Source organism: Mixophyes fleayi, chromosome 2, assembly GCF_038048845.1.
Source record: "Mixophyes fleayi isolate aMixFle1 chromosome 2, aMixFle1.hap1, whole genome shotgun sequence".
NCBI lineage: Eukaryota > Metazoa > Chordata > Amphibia > Anura > Limnodynastidae > Mixophyes > Mixophyes fleayi.
In genome coordinates, this window is record NC_134403.1 from 68409358 (window position 1) to 68429635 (window position 20278).

At 41.0% G+C, this 20278-nt stretch overlaps 1 protein-coding gene across 1 annotated transcript in view; it reads right to left on the minus strand.

Annotated features, from left to right (window-relative positions):
* Window positions 1-20278, minus strand: part of CALCOCO1 (calcium binding and coiled-coil domain 1) — a 41451-nt gene that overhangs the window by 14396 nt on the left and 6777 nt on the right. Inside the window, exons 7-12 of the mRNA XM_075199218.1 lie at window positions 20126-20216; window positions 19775-20029; window positions 15591-15716; window positions 10386-10481; window positions 10158-10263; window positions 8447-8646 (exon numbers count right to left, since the gene is read on the minus strand). Of these exons, the coding sequence (XP_075055319.1) occupies window positions 8447-8646; window positions 10158-10263; window positions 10386-10481; window positions 15591-15716; window positions 19775-20029; window positions 20126-20216 (874 nt within the window). The remainder of the gene's footprint in view (window positions 1-8446; window positions 8647-10157; window positions 10264-10385; window positions 10482-15590; window positions 15717-19774; window positions 20030-20125; window positions 20217-20278) is intronic.

Consider the following 20278-nt stretch of genomic DNA (forward strand, 5'->3'; position numbering starts at 1 on the left):
TTAGACCTCAGCTGCTGTAAATCATCTTTAGTAACAAAAGCTTCAGCTAATGCAATCTTCATCCATTTAAACCATATGAGGTGGAGGCTGTTGCTGTTCACTAGAGCTACATTGTGTACACATCTTTCCACAAAAGCCTTCTGGCAACTTTTTATCACAACAAAGAATTTTCTGGGTTTTTTTCTTAGGTTTTCTCCATTTCCTTCTCACTTCCAGTCTGGGTTTCTGACCTAGAGACAATACTGTAGACTAATATCAAGCTGTACACTAACAAGCTAAAATAAGAGCTACTATAAACATATCGCTGGTGCATACCCTGAGCTGTGTCCTTGGGACCGTTTTTCTTCCATATTTGCCTTAGTTCTGTTTGGTACACAGTGTGTGGATGTGCTGTCACATAAAACGCTGCACTACCTGCTTCTGGCAATATATTCAAGGGCTTTTCAGCTCCCAGCATGCACCGTACATGTGTGATGTCACAGCATCAATTCCCACAATGCCTTATTTTAAAGGCACAGAGTCAAAAAACAGCCATCATTGCTGTGGGAGGATGCACCAACAGCAAAATGTATCACCAGGTTAGACAAGGTGCCTTATATTAGCGGTCGGAGGATGCAAGCTCCTATAAGGAGGGCAGCGCTCCGAATACTGGTACCATTCAGCTTTTCTTGGCTGCCAGAGGATGCAATCCCTGTGACTAGGCCAGTCCCACCATCTATGCTCTGCAATTGCCAGACCTTCAGGCGGAGCTACCCCCCATCCCCTGCTCCTTCTGGTAAAAATAGAAGTAGGTAAGCACAGAAAATAATAAACCTGAACTGCCTGACTCCACTACAAGGACAGGAAAGAAGACACAGAAAGAAGGGAGGCGTGGCCCTCCAGGTGTGCAAGTGCATAGTGTATGCTGTCATGGAGGAGGAGAATATATATAGAACAGAGAGAAACATGCTTGAAAAAAAATAAATGCAATTTGAAAAAACAAATAATTGGGGTGTCCTGCTCACGAGAGAGCTTAAAATCTATTGGGAAAATGGCAAAACTGAAAGAAGAGAAACAAGTGTGGCTCAGAGTGGAGATTGGCCCAGTTGTGAGTGTGTGTGTGTTAATGTGAGTAGTGCAGGCTCTACTAAAGGGGAGGAGTGCAGGCTCTACTATAGGGGAGGAGTGCAGGCTCTACTATAGGGGAGGAGTGCAGGCTCTACTATAGGGGAGGAGTGCAGGCTCTACTATAGGGGAGGAGTGCAGGCTCTACTATAGGGGGAGGGGTGCAGGCTCTACTATAGGGGGAGGGGTGCAGGCTCTACTATAGGGGGAGGGGTGCAGGCTCTCCTATAGGGGGAGCAGGGCAGACTCTACTATAGGGGGAGCAGGGCAGACTCTACTATAGGGGGAGCAGGGCAGACTCTACTATAGGGGGAGCAGGGCAGACTCTACTATAGGGGGAGCAGGGCAGACTCTACTATAGGGGGAGGAGGCAGACTCTACTATAGGGGGAGGAGTGCAGGCTCTAATATAGGGGGAGGAGTGCAGGTTCTAATGTAGGGGAAGAGTGTAGGCCCTAATAAAGAGGTGGGTTTGCAGTAGAATTAGGTTGTGTAACATTATAATATTTTAAATTGTGCATTTAATGGTGAGAATGAGCCCATAAGAAACCATCCATCCTATTTTACAATGCAGTTTTCCCTCTTTTGTTAATGGCTGAAAATCCCTTTCACAGCGGATAGGTTTGAGCCAGCCCTGCCTGTGGACATAAAAGGAGACGCATATCCCACATTAAGTTATGACCGTTCTTTCCAGTTCCTCCATCAGAACAGCAAAATGTTACACATGTAGATGCTGCTATTTGTATGTGCTTTAGTGTCAGAGCAATTATCTTTAGTGTTCCCCAATGACTCAACTCCATGAATGTCATTACTCAAGACTGGAAAGTAAATGTTAGTAGTGAAGATAAAGCCAGACACAGTTATTTACTAACAACATTAATGTGCCAAAACTCATAATAACTAAACATGTGCTTTCATTGTCTACAATGCACTAAGCTCTATTAAGGCTAATTGCCAATTTGTTGCCGCTATAATATAACATAGGCTGTAAAGTCCTAAAATAGCGCTCTGTAATCAGTAATCTTCCTGCATGATATGAGCAACCCATGAAATCATACTAGCCAATTCCTGATCTGCCCTAGCCAAACCTACTTCTGGCAAAACCACACCCCTTTTCTGACAAGTCACACCCATGTCTGCCCCCACAATCTGGGACAGATAGCAAGAATGGGAAATATAAGTTTGCTTATTGACCAAGGTGCTTTCCAATCAAGCAAACAAATAAACCTATGATTTGGTGTACACGGCTTCAGGTTTGATACCCAGCATTCTCTAATCCATAAAACTTGTACAGAAAACTGTATGAAATATGTGCCAAATAAAGCGGTTTGCGAAAACACCCAATAAAAACGCTTATTTTTTTGCAGTGGACATTTTGTAGCAGAGTAAACAAAATCTAATTGCTAGCCATAAACCTTCTTTATGTTCAACAATATATTGGTAACGTGGTTTCATCCAGTGTTTGACATAGTTTTATACTACAGAATTAGACCACATGCATTGTACGTAACTGCAATTACATTGGGATTATGCTGCGTTCATGCTGGTCATAGTTTGCATAAAATGTTACAGACAGACGAATGCCATTAGAAAACGAATCATGTTTCTTGTTCTTTAAATATTCAGTTCAACAGATACTGCAGGGAGAACACCACATAGCATGTACCTGCCTCTTGGGATCTGGCTGTAAACAAGTTGGCATAAAATTATCAAGTACTTTAAAGAGTAAAACTATATCAGTGTAAGGGTTTTTTCTACTGAAGACAAGTGATCAATCTGTGGTTTAAACGACTTCTAGAATACACAACAAGTGATGAGTGAGACAGTCTCTGTTCCCTCAGCACTGGATATAATCCCTACAATCAATAAGTCTAATCAAACAAGTAAGCAGTTCAATCAGATCAGGTGTATCTATGAGCGAGAGACAGTGTGAGCTCAGTACTTTTTATTTTCTAACCTCTGTTATTCAAACAGCCAAGTGTCACAAAAGCCTGCAATCAGAAATGTGTAGCATGCGATCACACAGTATTCTGCTATAACCTGCTTAATGGGCCAGCAAACTAACTAGGCATGGAGGTATGCGTTTGACCCTTGACGGCTGCTACTTCCAGCATGCACCCCACACTCCAGATTTATAGGCTGTCTGCTCATCCATATTGTGTTTGTGGAAGCAGACCAAGTATAGAGAGAAATGAGGGTAGCTGGCTACCTGCAGTTTGGGAAGGTGCCTTTACAGGCGACAATGCCAGAAAGGTGTTTTCTGATGTAAAGACTAGCACTGGATCAGAGATATTATAGTAGTGCATTGTAAATGTGATGTGCACAAACTACAGAGCAGATGGGTGATAGAAACCATGAAAGAAGCCAGTATGAACAGATCAATGATTCCGGCTCCAGCTGGAGGCTGCCGATAGCACACTGCTTGTACCAAAGGCTCCAGAGTGCTCAACTCATTTCTCTGGTAATAGAAATACAGAGGGTGTCTGCAGTGTTAAACATATAAAGGAGATATTTAAGTTGCTGCAGTTCACTTTCAGAACATCTAATTAGGAGCCTTAGAAAACAAGCTGAACATTAAGGGCTAATACGTCCGACAAGTCCACGGAGCTGTGCGATATAACGCACACTCCGTGTTCTGAACTTTGTGTGGTCGTTAATGGCTGAAGATCTTAATTCGACGCACAGGGAGTAGCTGACCGCTGGCTGTTTCCTGTCCTCTCTCCCGTCTTAGTTTTAATGTATCTGAAGCTGTGTGAGTATATTGCCTTTGTAATAACTGGAAGGTGGAGAAAGTGGGGTGAGGGCTTCGACAGAGACAGGTTTCTGATGGTAAAACTGACACAGTGCATTGGTAAGCTGTCAGCAGTAACCAGTGAAACGCTTCCCTGGAGGATCTGCAGATAAGGTGAAGGTAAAAAAACAAGAAGCTTACAATTTATATGGCAAAACAATACAAAGTAATAACGAGAGATGCGTACGGCAGGGGCACTGCTCGGCCGTGGAAACAGGGTCCAGGCCCCAGCCTCAAGCATTGTTTTCCAGGATCATTTTGAAAATGTTATTTATTGTATTTTTTTTATTGATTTACAGGATCTGATTTGAGATACTTATACTGTTGTATGACACCATTATTTATAGATTTCCTCTTATATTATTGTTCCTTGTATCCTCCTGCTGCACCATGGAGTACACGTACACCCTGATTTACTGTGTCTTCATGCACCAGGGAGTAGAGATACTGGGCCTGATTCATTAGTGTTCTTATCTGACGCTTTTTGCTTATCTTAAGCAAATCCGCTCTGTGCATGCTCAGAAAAGGGAGATAAGAAGCAAAATCCACTGAAAATCCATCTTAACTTCACTCTTATCTCCCCATTTCTTCTTAAAAATAAGCATCTTAACTTTTGCACATGATAAGATCACTAATGAATCAGACCCACTGTTACTGAGCAGTTACATCGCCCCTGCACAGGGTTCAACATAGAATGGATGCATAGGAAGCAACGTCCCACCTTCTACCTCTGCCATGAATCCCCATCTCTCTACACGCTGCCCCTATCTTTATAGTATGTGGGAGCATGCTTTTATGCTTCTATGATAGCATGAACACCAGAGCTAATTTTATTGCATAGAAGAGCAAAGTAGAAAAAAAAGCCGACAACAACCCCCCCCCCCTTCCCCCGCCCAATACATCTCTAGCAACACATTTTTGGGTTTACACTAACTGTGTCAAAATAACAAGGGGCAAAACAGCAACTAAATGCATTTTTTCCTACTTTTGCCTGAAATATTCATATTAAAAATGAAATACAAATGTAAAGGCCACATTGTGTGGCGGGATGCTATCACACTGATGCTATGCTCAGGGCCTTTAATAGGAGATGTTATAAAACATACATGCTTAGTGGTAGCAGATGAAATAAGCACTTAACGCTGTCTTTCTATGTTAGAGAAACGCAAATGAGCTACATTGCTGGAACATAAACTTCTAGTGTGGATTTGTTGCATACTTGCTCCTAGGAAGTTGCCTAAACCGCTAAGTCACCCGTATCCAATGTTAATGCGCTTTCCGTCTGCTAACAACTGAAAACTGTATTAAAATAGGATGAATGGTTTCTTACAGGCTTAGTCCAACTATTACAATCTTCTAACGAAACTTTAGAAGGCACCCTGTCCTAATTCTTATTTGTTACCAGTACAACAAATTATATTGTAAAATTGCAATGCATGAATTTAAACATGGGTAAAACTCATATTAGCTTTCATGAATTTGTATCCATTTTCCTAGCACGTATGTGTGAATGAGCCCTTAGTAATGGTGTTTGTTACAGAAAGGAAGTGGTTGTGATTAGTGGAATTGGACGTACCAATGAGAAATATAACTAACACAGCAATATTTTGACCTGAATGTGTCAGGTGATAGAAAGATCCAGTGTTCTGTCTAGTTGGCACGACATAAGAAGCAGAGATTTATGGGTAATTTAAAAGAAAAGAGTCCATTCAAGGAAAAAAGTTGCAGGCATCAGGTAAGAAATTACATCTTACTTTCTCCTCGACTTATTTTTTTCCATGGAAAGTCTTTGTAAATATTTTTCTGTGTACTGGTATGGACAGGACAGTGTATCAGGAACGCACATAACATTGCAGATTGCTGTATAAATGTGTGTATGGTATCCGTATATGAGTCTATTACAATATTTTAAACTGTAGAAGATGACTAACATGGTAATGCATATATTGGCTATAGGGTGAATGTCATTTAAAGATCTAATGATGAGCTGTTATCATTTGAGGCTGGGGCGGAGTGTCATTCTATTACTTTAGTAGCACTGATTTCGCTGGATGAGTGACCCAGCAGCCAGCATTGACACCGTTAAATGTTAAGTGCGGCAAATGTTCTGGCAGCAGACTAGCTTGGCTGTCTGGGTCTGTTGCTTAGCGGAGTTCTGGACAGCGTGTGGACAGGCTGTTCATGAGTCCGGCGCTGACAATATACTAAACGCTGAATAAGAGCAGGCACAGCACATTTTATATTGAACAAATTCGCCTATTAGTCACCTTGCACATATATAGGCTGCATGCCCACTTTTGGGAATAATCCCAGTAAAACCACTCTGCACCTACTTTATGGGATTACAGGTCCAGATGTAATGTACAAGTATTGTACAATACAATAAGTATTGTGGAAAGTGTAAATGCCTCACTTCAACATCCAGTCTAATATCCCTTTAGGCAGCTCCTGTCATTACAACCGAAACATTTATCTCCTAAAATAGTGCTGTTTTAGCCTCATTCATGTCTTACGTTATAAAACTAAGAGAATACCAGGACTATCTTTATTACATGTGTCACTAATATACTCTGCTTATTACATGGTATTTCTGTACATGTAAGTGCATTTTCCCACATCAATAATGCCAGAATGGCTTAGAAGACATCTCATTACAGATGTAGGACTGCTCCTAATCTCCAGAGCACCCACAAAAAAACATCCTTTTATGTGGCCATTTGCCCCATGCAGAAAGCCCCTATAAATGCACCTTCTGTACCTATAATTTAAAAATCTTCTCCCACAAAGCAAAACGTAATTTTTGCATTTGGGCACAATACGAGTAACATTCAGAAAAGAACTTCCCAATTCACCCAGCTCCTCTCGTTAGAACATGCTCAGATTTGCACCCTCTGCAGCTACCCCCTATCTGCCCCACCAAGATATGCACTTTATACACAAAAGCATGGCACAGCACGTCACAAAACGGCATTTGTGTTGAGGGGGCAGCATGACACTTACTGATGGAGAACCATGCACTGCTCAGTCAGTATAAGGCAGGTAGTGTGTGGATACAGAGCTGCATTTCAGGCAACTGGGCATCCAACTCCCACTCTTCCTTTTTATACAGATTAAAAAAAAAAAAAACCAAACTCATCTTGGCGGCATCACAGAGTGTATATGTTAAGTTATTGCTTCTGGTGGTTATTCACCCTGGACAAATGAATGTATGAGATGCCAGAAATGCTAATAATACTGGATCATAAGGGCCAACTGATAGATTATTGTACAAGATTTATTGTTTTGTTTAAAAGATCAATTCGGTTACATTAAATAACTTGTGAATAAAATGATCTGTGGCCTTTTCCCCAACATACATCATCATCAGTTATTTATACAGCGCCACCAATTCCACAGCTGCAGAGTATTTGTCCCTCACATCAGTCCCTGCCCCATTGGAGCTTCCAGTCTAAATTCCCCACCACACACACAGACAAAGACACGGACTAGGGTTAATTTTGTCTGCCAATTAATCCTACCAGTATGTTTTTGGAGTGTGGGAGAAAACAGGAACCCAGGCAAATATGGGAAGAACATGCAAAGAACATGCAAAGTTCATACAAATAAGGACCTGGTCAGGAATCGAACTCAAGACCCCACCGTGCTGCCCAACAGGTTTTTATTTATGAACTGTGCAAATGTGCCTGTTTATCCACCAAGAGACACCCACTTTCCACTCCTAGAAGCTGCCCCCCCTCATCAACCGCACCAAAAGAAATGACCGTGTGCCCGCTATGCACATAGTAGAAAGAGTGATCACTATCACTTTGGCAGCACCTCACCCTTCATTATAACTTTTCCTCTTTTCTCCTCAAATACTGTTTGGTTGAGTCTCATTCATGTCTTATTACACGGTCACTGTCATTATTACATTTGTCCCTATAACATATTGAATGATTTCATTATATAGATATGCACCTATAAATGCACCAGATCTCCGCCACCTCAAAGGACACGTAAAAATTGAAGTTCTTGTTGTGGTGAGAAAAAGACTCTGCACCCTCCTGGTAACCAGGACATATTGTCATAAATGTGTTCTCTCCCCCATTCAATCTCAGTTGGAGTCAAATGGAATCTCATTTTGCATGTAGGCACAATAAGAAGCACAGGAGTGTGCCAATCTAAGGCAAGGAACGCCTCCACCCACAACAAGACTCAAAGTGCACCAACCCCAGGCAATGCCATCTTGGTCCATGCCCATGTGCTTGGGCCAAGAATAGGACCACAACATTACTAAAGAGCATTTGCACCAGTGGCCTGCATTGTTGCAGCTTTATAAATTACCATTATAATGCCTTATTATTCATGACCTATGTGCATACATCCTCCCGTTCTCCTATAATATGGTGAAAGACAAGTGTGGAATCCCCCTGCTATTCATGCTTCTGCATACACTGTTATTATTTATGCTGTCACTTATTTACTACTTCATCAGCGTCAGCTTGCAAAATACAGAAAAATACATGTTTATAAATCATAATGACTGGAGACATTGGTATAGGTTGGAACTCACAGAGTCAGAGCTGTCCTCGGGCAGTGGTTGCAGCTGGCATGAAATGGATGCAGGCTGGTTGATCACCACCCTCTGAGACTCTGGTGGAAACGCTGCAAAGGTGGCAGAGATTGCATAGGGATCTTCTTGCTGAGGTAGACTCTTACTTTCCACAGACTCATCATCAGAGTCAGGGAGACCTAGCGGTGAGTTTGATGAACCTGTGTAATATAAGCAATACAATAACATTACAGAACAGTCTTTATGTGATATAGATAGTACAGTTCTTCTTTTTATATATCCAAATGTCTCTTTGTGGTAAGGGTCTGCATATTTCAATTCACTGGGACCTTGAAGACATTGGCTGGTAGCATTATTTAACATACTTTCTTTTTTTTTCTACTAGAAATAGAATGTTATGTAAGAAAGGAACCGAGTGGTACAGCCAGTCTGCCGAATGGTGATACAAATGCCCCTTCTTGTTCTGTTGTGTCTTAGAATATCTTTATGTTCATCCCATTCATGTTCTGACCATTTTACTGTATACTGTTCATCCCCATCTGCTGGGGGTTCTCCTTTGATAAATCTCTCTGTGTGTAAAACAATGTGTTACTTAAATATTGATATGCAACATTTTTGTGATTAAGGTTGTCTGCATATGAATGACTTTTTTCTCTCACAGGGAAATCTTATTAGATGAGGTCTTACAGATATCATATCTGCTGCGGTCCCACTGTTATCATAAGCAATAGTAGTCCCCATAGCTTTCTATGGGGACAGCTATTTTTCGTGATTTAACAAGTTCTGAGAATCAAAGATCTGAAGCTGGCATTAGCCACTGAATCCTATGGGGAGGGCATTGTGGTAGAGGTGATCGCCGGGTCACTCACCGCGTCTTCCTGCTCTGCCCATCGGTTACTAGCACAAAGGTGGCCAGTTGGCGATAGTGACCATAGAGAAGAGAGGATATAGATACTCTTGTGTGTTGACAGGGACAGCAGTTTATCATGACTGCTGTTCCAGCAGGACACTTTTAATAAATGCTCACAATCTTTCATTCTTTATCATTGCGTTATGATTGTGTCAAAAATGTGCTAGTCAATAAATAAGCCCCTAAGGCACACAAAGGGGAATATTCAATTGTTGGCGAAAACTCCAAAAATCTCGTGATGCGCGCACTATTACCGTCATTACAGTAATAGTGCGCGTAAATACCGTTATTACGGTAGTTTGCTCGCTCGCGGCTCCGGGAGCTGTAAGCTGAAATCTGACTAAAATTACCGTAATAACCTGTTTACTTTTTCCGCAGCACAAACAGTAAACAATTGAATATGCCCCAAAAAATCCTAAAAGAAAGAGAAGTTCATTCAGAAATATGTATGTCCACAAATAAATTGCATTGCTGGGATTTAGGACACATTAAAATAATCATAAATAAGACATTTATTTTCCGTGCATGCTCACCATGTTAGGTTAAACAGATTTAGATCATTCTGTGTTTAAAAATTATCCATTGAAAAAAATTGATTGTGAAAAGATCTTTCTGTTAAAATTCATGAATCGCTGCATTTGTGGGTACTGTAAGACTAATAATCTTGTATGAACTGTGAAATGTGACACACAATAATCTTACTGTTAGAAAAGAGAAATGTAAAGCAGCCCGTAAGTAAACTAAACACATGACTGTGAAATAGAAAATTCAGACTGGTGAGAGAAATGCAGACAGACATACTAAATCCTGCTGAGGTTTCTTCCTCAATCATTTTGTCTTCTCTCCACTTCTCATCGGCGAGCTTGTCCAGCCGTTCCTCCAGCCTCCGCACATACTGCATAATCTCCTGATGGGTGAACAGAAGTCAAGTTAAATCTACTGGAGATATGTTAGAAGGAAAAAAAACAAAGCTGCCACCAAACAGCGGTGTGATAAGGAAGAGGTGAAACGCGCTGGTACATATCTCACCTGCCTCTCCTCTTTCAGTTGTTCCTTTTCCATCTGTGCGACCTTCAGAGCAGATTTCAACTCACTCAACTCTCGTCTGCTCTCTGATAACTGCACCTGTACAACATATGGTAAATAATTACAAGTCTAGAGGAACTAGAGTCAGCTGGTCACCTACAGTGCAATTGTGGTTTTTCAATTTGGACAAATTGAACAATGATTGCGGTGTGTGTAGCTTGCAATTACCAAAAATAATCTCATCCAAATGGTCTGTATTTGCTTGGCTATGGTAGCAAATAATATTGGACAATAAACCCCACTGCTATGGAAGGACAAGAGCGGATGGTAGCGTTGGTTATGGTGTATGGTCAAACTGCTCTCGGATTTAGCTATTTGATGGTTATGTCAAACAACCGGATTATAACATATGCGGGCGGGCATACCGCATTTCTGTAATTCATGTATTATTTTTAATTTCAGGGGAAGTTTAATCTTTTTTTATGAGACCTATTATCTTATTTTCATAAATAGAATGTATAGAAACTTGGTTGCTTGTACAAAATAACGATACCTATCCCCTTTACTGCGAAGGCATTTTGTCACGCCTATGCTGAACCTATTTTGACACTTTTGGGCTCATCCCCAACACACTTCAATATCACCATCTTTTTTCATACCTTTTCAGAAGACATTACATTTTCTGATATATATTATATAGACTAGAATGCACAAAGGTTCCTGGAAAGTGGCGTAATATTAGAAATAAGTAATTTTTATAATTATGTTATGTCCATTAGGGGACACTGGAACAGCTGGAGTTTGAAAACTTTAAATGTAGAACAAAATATCTTAACTCCTCCCTTTCTACACCCTGCAGACTGCTGGGAGACTCCGTTATTGTCCAGTCAAGCCCGAGAGGACAGAATACGGAGGAAGAAAGAGGAAACGAAAAACATTCTCCACTCCAACCACAAACAACTGTTAAAACTATAAAATATAACAAGGTGAACAAGAGCTTAAAAGGGTGGGAGTACAGTGTCACCCAATGGACAAATCTAGTATTCTCTTTGATCCTATGGGGGACACTGGAACACTGGGGACGTCCCAAAGCTGCCCTTTTGGGAGGGTACACTTAGAAGTTACAATGCCCAGCACCTTCTGTAAAAAATATGAAATCTGTAAAAAGACAGCTGTTGTCAGCACTTGTCCTTAACACTGCGTGTTAACTATCTGTGTGTATCTAGCAAAATGAAAACGTGAGGTATTGGTTCATATTTTGATCGATTGCCATACGGAGAATGAACTTCTTCACAGAAATGCTCCAACTCGTTCTTATCCATGCTGTTTATGATAGACCCAAAAGACTCCATCTTGAACCTGTCCACCTGAAGCTGGATGTTTAAGGACTTCATGTTCAAAATAGCCAAAAGGATCTGTCTGGTTTCTGGACCAAGAAGAGAATGGAGTAGAAACCCAAACCATTGTAGTCTTCTGGGACTGAAATGACTGCCCTGAGGAGATCATGGACTGAATGGCTTTCTATAGGGCCTAAAATTTTGTTTTGTGTCCAGGAAAGCCGGTGATAAAAAAAACATCTGTGTGGTGATTTTAGGAGATGTATAATGTATTCCCAACCTACGATTTCTCTCACATAAATGTCTGAGGTGGGAACAAACCACTAATCCCGAAAGAGAAGCAAATAGGCTCCCACCACGTGAGCTAAGGCTCTGAGGGCTTATCAGGCCGAGCCTGTTTTCTCTCTGCTGACCTCCACAAAGTCCTGAAGATTGTCCTCTGGAATTCTGACACCTTACTTTTCCTGAGGAATGAAAGGAGTGAAATCTAGGGTCTTTAGGTCTGTAGTCATTGATGGGTAAAAAAAAGAGTTCTTCTTCCCCGGTGGATATGTTGTCCAGTTCTGGACCAAATAGGACACTCCCTGAGAAAGCATGGACTCCACAGGGTCCTTTTGGAGTCTGTGGCTGACTCCCATGCCCTAAGACACTTGAAAAGTGCAGAGACCTCTGAGGCAGAAATCCAAGCCCCAATGAGCCCAGCATTCAGAGCGGTGTCCCTCCAACTATTCGTATGCTCTGGGCCTACCTGACTATAAGCCCTCCACCAGCTTCTACAACCAACTCTCACTGCATTATTGACCAAAACTGAAGCTAAGATGGGTCTAAGGGAGGTTCCCACAGCAATGTAAACAGAGTTAAGGGTGTATTTGATCTTTTTACGTGCTATCCCTACAGGTTGCAGCATTCGGTATGGTGCTGGTCTTAGATAAGCGCACTATGGAAGATTCCGCCTTAGGCATATCTGTGCTGGGGAAAGGATAAAGGTTGCAACCTACTTGAGACCTGAAACCACCAATCAGGTTTTGTCCACACATCAAATAATAGGTCTTTCACTTAAGGGAAAGTGTGTTTCTTCTTCCTCTTAAACAGTGAATTGTCGGGCACATCGGACTCCCCTCTGTTCTCTAAATCCTCTACTCCCTGCTTCTTACTGGAATCCAAGTCAAAACACGAGAATACCTCATTATCAGAATCTTCAGCCACCTCACCTTCCTTTGAGTCAGATCCCTCCCAAGATTGACGAACAGCGAGAGTCTAACGTGGTTTAGATGTGGTGGCAGATTCCATGATCCTTTCCAAGGAGGCTAAAACCTTAACCAGGCCCCACAATGACTTTCCCAGAAAGGGTCACACCCCAAGGCTCCCGCAGATTTGCATGATGGCACTTGTGGCATGTGGTTCCCAATCACCAACTGGTTTGGCAATCACCGAATATCGCCTCAGCCTGCTTCAAGCATGCAACAACCATGGCTGTGGAGATACTGACTGGAGTAGACATGAGAGAAGCACAAAAAAAAATAATAAAGAATAAAAATAAAAAAAATAATAAAAAAAAGCAACAACTGCCTATGGCAGCTTCAGAAATTTTGAAAAACTCCCAGCAGGCTGCAGGGGGATACAGGGTGTCACGAGTCACAGTAGCTGATATTTGTGCTGCTAAGCTAGGAGGCGCAGAGTCTAAACACCCCCCCCCAGTCTTCGCCAAGGACCTCCGCAAGGGAGTTTGCTGCAAGGGACGTGCAGATCGCGGCCCTCCAAGTTAGCTATCAGCGGAGTGGATGGTGAACAGACGTGGTGTTGCAGGCAAAGGTCAAACCGTACTGGCAAACGTGGTATCAAAGGGCAAGGCAAATGGGAGTCAACAAGCCAAAGGTCAGATACAGCAGGAGCAATCAGGCCAAAAGGAGATCCAGAAGCAGAACTAGGGGAAGTCGGGTCGATACACAGAAGGTCAGTCAGATAGCAGGGAAACAAAGACCTAGATACCCTGGTGCCTACCTAGTTTTAGAGGCAGGTTTAAATAGTGGAGCCCATTCCCTGATTGGTGGCAGTGGAGGCGGTGGCCCGAACAGTTGACCGCCGACAGGAAGTGCAAAGAAGCTTCCCGTTGCTAGCAAACAGAGACGCGAGTGGACACACATGCGCACGGCAATCCTGAGGAGAGAGGACAGCGTCCAGCTGCCTAACAACGGACAGAGCTGCCGGCAGAGGAAGGCGTCCGTCCCTGACACCGATGGCGAGTCCAGGGACGGCGTCTGGCAGAGGGGAGTTCACACTTTTGATGCTAAATTTACAGTGCCCAAACTCCAGCTGAACCTCTCTATACCCCAGTGATCCAATGTTCCCCATAGGAAAAAAGATGATAGGTTAGAAACTGTAGGTCTCCTGTTAAGAATGGTACCCCAATTGTATGAGTTGACTTTGCATATTTGTACTTCTTGCATTCCATACATTACTACCACTTTTTGTGACCCCCCTAAATATAATATCAGGGCATTGTAAAGGTTGTACAGGCAAATAAAGTGTGAAATGCATAACTTTCAGACAACCTACAGCATCAAATGAGGTGTCAACTACCTTTCTGAGCAGAGCATGGAATGCTTAACAGTTTCCAGAAGGTGGCACTATAGAGGACATATTTTCCTATTTTTCATTTGTATATAAAATTAAAGTTTGGCAAACAGTTAAAAAAAATAGGAATTGTTAACCCTTTTTGAATAGCTGCTGGTCTCCCAACAATGCACGAAATACTCGTATTTACATAAATGTGTTTCTTTGGTGATCAACAGACATTAAATAAAAAGGGACTCCATTCTTTGAAATATGGGTCTTCCTTCTTTCAAATGTGGGTGCTCCTGCGTATTTGACAAATAGTGTAGAGTAAAAATTTGGTTTCTACCTAAATATTGTGGGTTTATTTACTTTTAGCTCACCAGACAATAAATAAAAACAGGGCACTTTAGTTAGAGAGAGAAGACTTTCCTCTTTCAAATAAGGGTACTTTTATTTTTGTGGGGGAGCAGCATCATGGCTCTAAAAGAGCCCAATTCCCAGGTTAAAAACTTTTTTTACAATTAAAAAAATAATTAAAACAAAAAGAAGGACTTCGATCTTTAAAATGAAAGTGACCCAATTTATGTCAGAGTCAGGTAAAGAGAGATCAAGGCTATGAAAGAGTCTCGCCCTAGCCCTGGTTGTTCCAAAGCGCGTTGCCTTGAGAACATGTGACCTGATGATGCTGTAGCGAGTCTCTTGCCGCGGCACTACAAGAAAACTCACCAATCAGAGTGGCCAGTGATCAGTAAGATGACTGACAAACTTTTAACGGCAGAGTGAGTGGAACTTGCCATTCGCAGTTTTGAACTGCATGCAAGGGACAAATCCCACTCACTCGTAGCAGCCAAAGACTAGCAATTAGTATATTAGTTGGCAGTAACAGAGGACTATCAAGTTCCGCCATAAATGACTTAGCAAAAATAAGTTAAGAACCATTTTAGGTTATGGCAGTGTCATATCACCCATATTTAAATACTACGTTGGTAACCTGAGCAAATTTATATTTGGAATATTGATAGATAATATTTTATGTCAGACCTGACAGCAATATTTCTTGGCTCTTTCAAATTATGCCCTGATAAAAATAAATCCTAGTCTTTGCCATTTTATTTACTGCATACAAATCAATAAACTGAGAATCAAGTATAAAAACCTCATAAAATCAAGAAAAAGTGTCATGTCTACTAAGCAGCATGCAATTCTGTGCAATTACAAACGTAAGAATATGGGTATTCATGAAATTGTCCTCAATGTTTGTCCCTGATATATGGCCAGAATGTAATTTTTAATCTTTGTGAGGGTTGTCTGGTACCTGACGAGCATCCTTCTCCTGGTTTAGCTTGCACTGAAGTGTCTGCCTCTGGCTTCTCTCTTCATTTAGGCCGGTTTCCAAATTCAGCTTTTCTGCTTTCAAATTTACTATCTGGTCCCTCTTGGCCTGAAACACAAAACAATATTCACAGATCAGTACTTCATGGGGCTGAGGAAGTGACACTGAGAATTCAAGGCCTGCTAAATCATCTTCTTATTTCTCATTGTATATATTTAATACAAGAATTTAGAATTAGTGTATAATAATATTCATGTTGCAGAACTTATAAGTGCTAGTAACCTTACATATAGATCTAACAATGCCATGAAGTACTATTTTTACCTTGTCTCATAATAAGTTTGTTGTTGGATCTCCTTTTACTCTTGTGCGCCAATACTAATTTATTTTGGCCAGAGGGACAGCGAGTCTCTTTTCAATGCTTAAATGTGCCAACACACGAAGGCTGTAGCTTTCACTGTTTAGTAATATGTCCGATCTCTAACACATCTTCATGCCAGCTAATGTTTGGCAGAAGGTTGGCTGCACCACACAATATCATTAAACCATTGCTTCTTTAATTGTTATGATTCAATAATGAATTTGTGCTGTGCAACTTCATCTGTACAAAGAGCCATATCTTTCTTGACCACACATATCCAAATATATGAAGCATTCTTTAATAATATCAGCAGCCAGATTAGGTACAATGATACATAAAGTAAAAACAGAAAAGATTTACAATTTCTATTTTAGATCAAGTCAATCTACCCAGCAGATACATATTCAGAGCACATTTTATTTATATAATAAATATATTTAAAGTTACTGAACATGACAACAAGGATACGAAGCAGATGTTATACTCTGCAATAAAAAGAGAAAGGATTACTGTGCTCCTATAACAGCGGACGTTACGTAGGACAAGAGACGTGGCATTGTGCAGTGATAGACGCACGCGGAACAAAAGATTAATTCCAGCGTACTGAATAGCAGAATTTGTACTGTGCAGACGTATACAGTAATTATACTGATACAGAGAATTACATCTAACATATTAAACAATAGGAATGGAACACAGTTGAAAATACTAAATAAGATCAGATTCAGATCATAGCCTTGATCTCAAATAAGAATAAACCATAAATACAGAATTAAGCAAAAAAAAAAAAGTAAAAGATAAATAAATCCCTTTATGGGGAAAAACAAGGCAAGACTCTATATAAAGGGCATACCAATAACTCTAATGAAATCACAGACAATAATAAAATGCAATGACACTTTATTAGACATCAATATTAATGTGATTAAAAACCAAACCAATTAAAAACAGTGCAGGTACTCCATAAAAGCCCTTCTTAAGAAGAACATGGTCCGTCTGCACTGAAAATAGGGATTTTCCATCACTGGGAACCTCCCACCATTACTAGAGACGACACTGCACATTTTCAGACAGTCAATAGTGCTTCCATAGAATTCTATTGTGAGCTATGGACGTGCTGTACCAGCACAGTGAGCTGGATCCAGGTAAAGGGGGGAGGGCTTCGCAGCTATGTTCGGCCAACCTAATTGCTGTATGGGATCATGTTTCATTCTGAAAACGAGGAAAACTAATTGAATAAAGGAATAAAGCTATATTTGCGTAATATATACATACACACACATATATATATATATATATATATATATATATATATATATATATATATATATATATATATATATATATACACAAGTTAACCCGTGCATGATACTCATGCATTCTAGTCAAATCAAGCTACTTAAGGTGTTAAAAAAGTTCTTGTCATGCATTTGAGCCTAGCCCAGGCCTCCTCAGGGGAAGAGCGTTACTTCCCGACGTAAGCGCCCTTTTTTAACGTGGTTTTGTCCACATGTCACCACCTCATCATTCTTCTCCATCACCTCATCCTTCATTTTCATCGCCACATCTATCCAGATGTCTATCCAGACACAGGGATCTCTCTCAGCGGTCCTGAGTATCACACTCCTCTCACTCTGTCACCCCCGGCAACCACCAACCACTCCCCACTGTCACCCCCGGCAACCACCAACCACTCCCAACTGTCACTTCTCCTTCAAGAAATATATATATATTTTTTTTAAATCTTTATAAACACTTTTAACAATTAACAAATTAAATTAACAAATTAAAAACATCTTAGTATACCAAATTTCAGCCCTTTCTGAATTTTTTTTTCCACACACACTAAGAATTTAGTAGGTCAATGTATAACTCCGCCCAGCAGGTGGCGCTGCAGCTTGGTTTTATTTTTTCCACACACACACACAGACAGACAGACTAACACACGCCACTAGACATTTATATTATGGATATATATATTATATACACATATACATGTGTGTGTTTCAGGTTTTTTTACCTGTCATTCAGCTGTGATCAGAAGGTACAACAACACACAGTACATCTGATATATATTCATGTTCCCCGTAATTAAAGTTGTCCTTCTAATTTTAGTGGTAGTTAACGGATACCCCCTAAACACCTTTTAGGGGCATATTCAATTGTCCATGTTACTTGCAAAAGTAACACTGTGCTAAAACTATTACCGTTATTACGGTAATACTAAGCTGGATTTCAGCTTGCAGCTCCCCGAGCTGAAAGCCGGCGTTAAAGGTACCGTAACAATGGTAATTACGCTCACTATTACCGTAATAACGGTAATAGTGCGCAAGCCGCGCTACTTTTCCGAGTAACGCGGACAACTGAATATGCCCCACAATACAATGAATCTACTCTTGTTCACCTTCATTAATCTGCCCATTCACACATAGTTTTTGCAGCCCATATAATTGACGTTCAGTGGACACCTCCATATGATGTAACCATCCCCTCTTGCCCTTTGTCCCATTTACTTACAAAAATACACAGAATTACATACCTCACCAGGCGTAGTCAAAACCCCCTTACTTTCCTATCTTAATTCAAAAAGAAATAAATTAAATCATAAATTAATATTGTTTTTTTTTGGGAGGGTGGGGGGGGGTGGGGTACATCCTCACATGGATATAATTTACTAAGAATATAGAGGGAAAGAAATGTGTCATCTTGGGGCACTCCGAAACCATTCATTCAATTTTATATTTATTTTTTTAGAAAATATGAATATTTTATTTAAAAAAATATAACATTGAATGAATAGTCTTGGAGTGACCCAAGTTGACATTTCCTTCTCTCAATATTCTTAGCTTTTAAAATAGCCCATTCGTGTAGACACCACCATATATGTACCACCTCTAAGCACACTCAGACCCTTCTTACTCTCCTTTATAACATTAAGTTACCCATTTAACATACTTTTTGTAGCCCTTTCATTCGTGATCAAGGATCTCTCCAGAATCTCTGACTGCAGGGACATTATATGTTCCTGCTAGCGAGGAGAGCTGGTATAAATGCAAATTGTATCCAATCAACTTGCAGGGCTTCTGTCCATTGAAGTCACAGGTGATTTCTAGCAGTGAAGCTATGCAGATTCTCATTGAAACTATTCAGCTTCCTCAGTGGCCAAGACTGCAACAGTAGCTTCATATTTTATAATGGGGCTGTCACTGCTGATTGCTGTTGGCACTGTACCTGTACTACGGCTGTCAGAGGTGATCTAGCAGTGTGGGTGTAGCGTGTATATATTACAGATATTGCCACTGTTCATCACACCCGATTCTGAAGCCTAAAGCTGTATTGAGTCTTGTGTTTCTACTATCTCTCTGTGGGAATACATAAGACCAATGAAGAGGAGGAATAAATTCATCATCATCACCATTTATTTATATAGCACCATTGATTCCGCAGCGCTGTACAGAGAACTCATTCACATCAGTCCCTGCCCCATTGGAGCTTACAGTCTAAATTCCCTAACATAGACAGACAGACAGACTAGGGTCAATTTTTGATAGCAGCCAATTAACCTAGTAGTATGTTTTTGGAGTGTGGGAGGAAACCGGAGCACCCGGAGGAAACCCATGCAAACACGTGGAGAACATACAAACTCCACACAGATAAGGCCATGGTCGAGAATTGAACTCATGACCCCAGCGCTGTGAGGCAGAGGTGCTAACCACTGAGCCACCGTACTGCCCATATGAATTATAAATAAATAAAGTTATCTACCTATACTACTCATCATATAGTACATTTTCACCCAAATTACCTCCATGCTGTGATTTAGTGCTGCCTTCTCCTGCCACCACTGCCCGATTTCTTCCTTATATCTCAGACTCAGGTTGGACACTTTGATGGCAAGGTCAGCAGTCTCAAGGCGACTTTTGTGAAGGTCAGAGATGGTGCGGTCCCGGACAGAAGAAACCGTAGCTAGCTCCTCCCCCAACAGCACCACTTTCTGCTGGCTTGCAGCGAGGATATCCTCTGTACAGCGCAGCTTTTCACGCAGTGTTGCCATCTGCAACTGCACAAATGCAGAGAGGACTTCAGTGCAACACAACACAATATCATCAACAACAAATCTTCTGTATAAATAGATGATCAAATTATTCACACACACCTGGCAGTGCTCCAGCTCTGAAGTTGCCTCTGCAAGATGTTGTTTTAGCTCCTCCTTGTCTGCCTCAAGCGAGTTATTCCTTGTCTCCCACCTAAGTAATAAAGAAAAGCAGTGAGCATACATCACAATAATGTACCTTCTGCAACAGCTGCC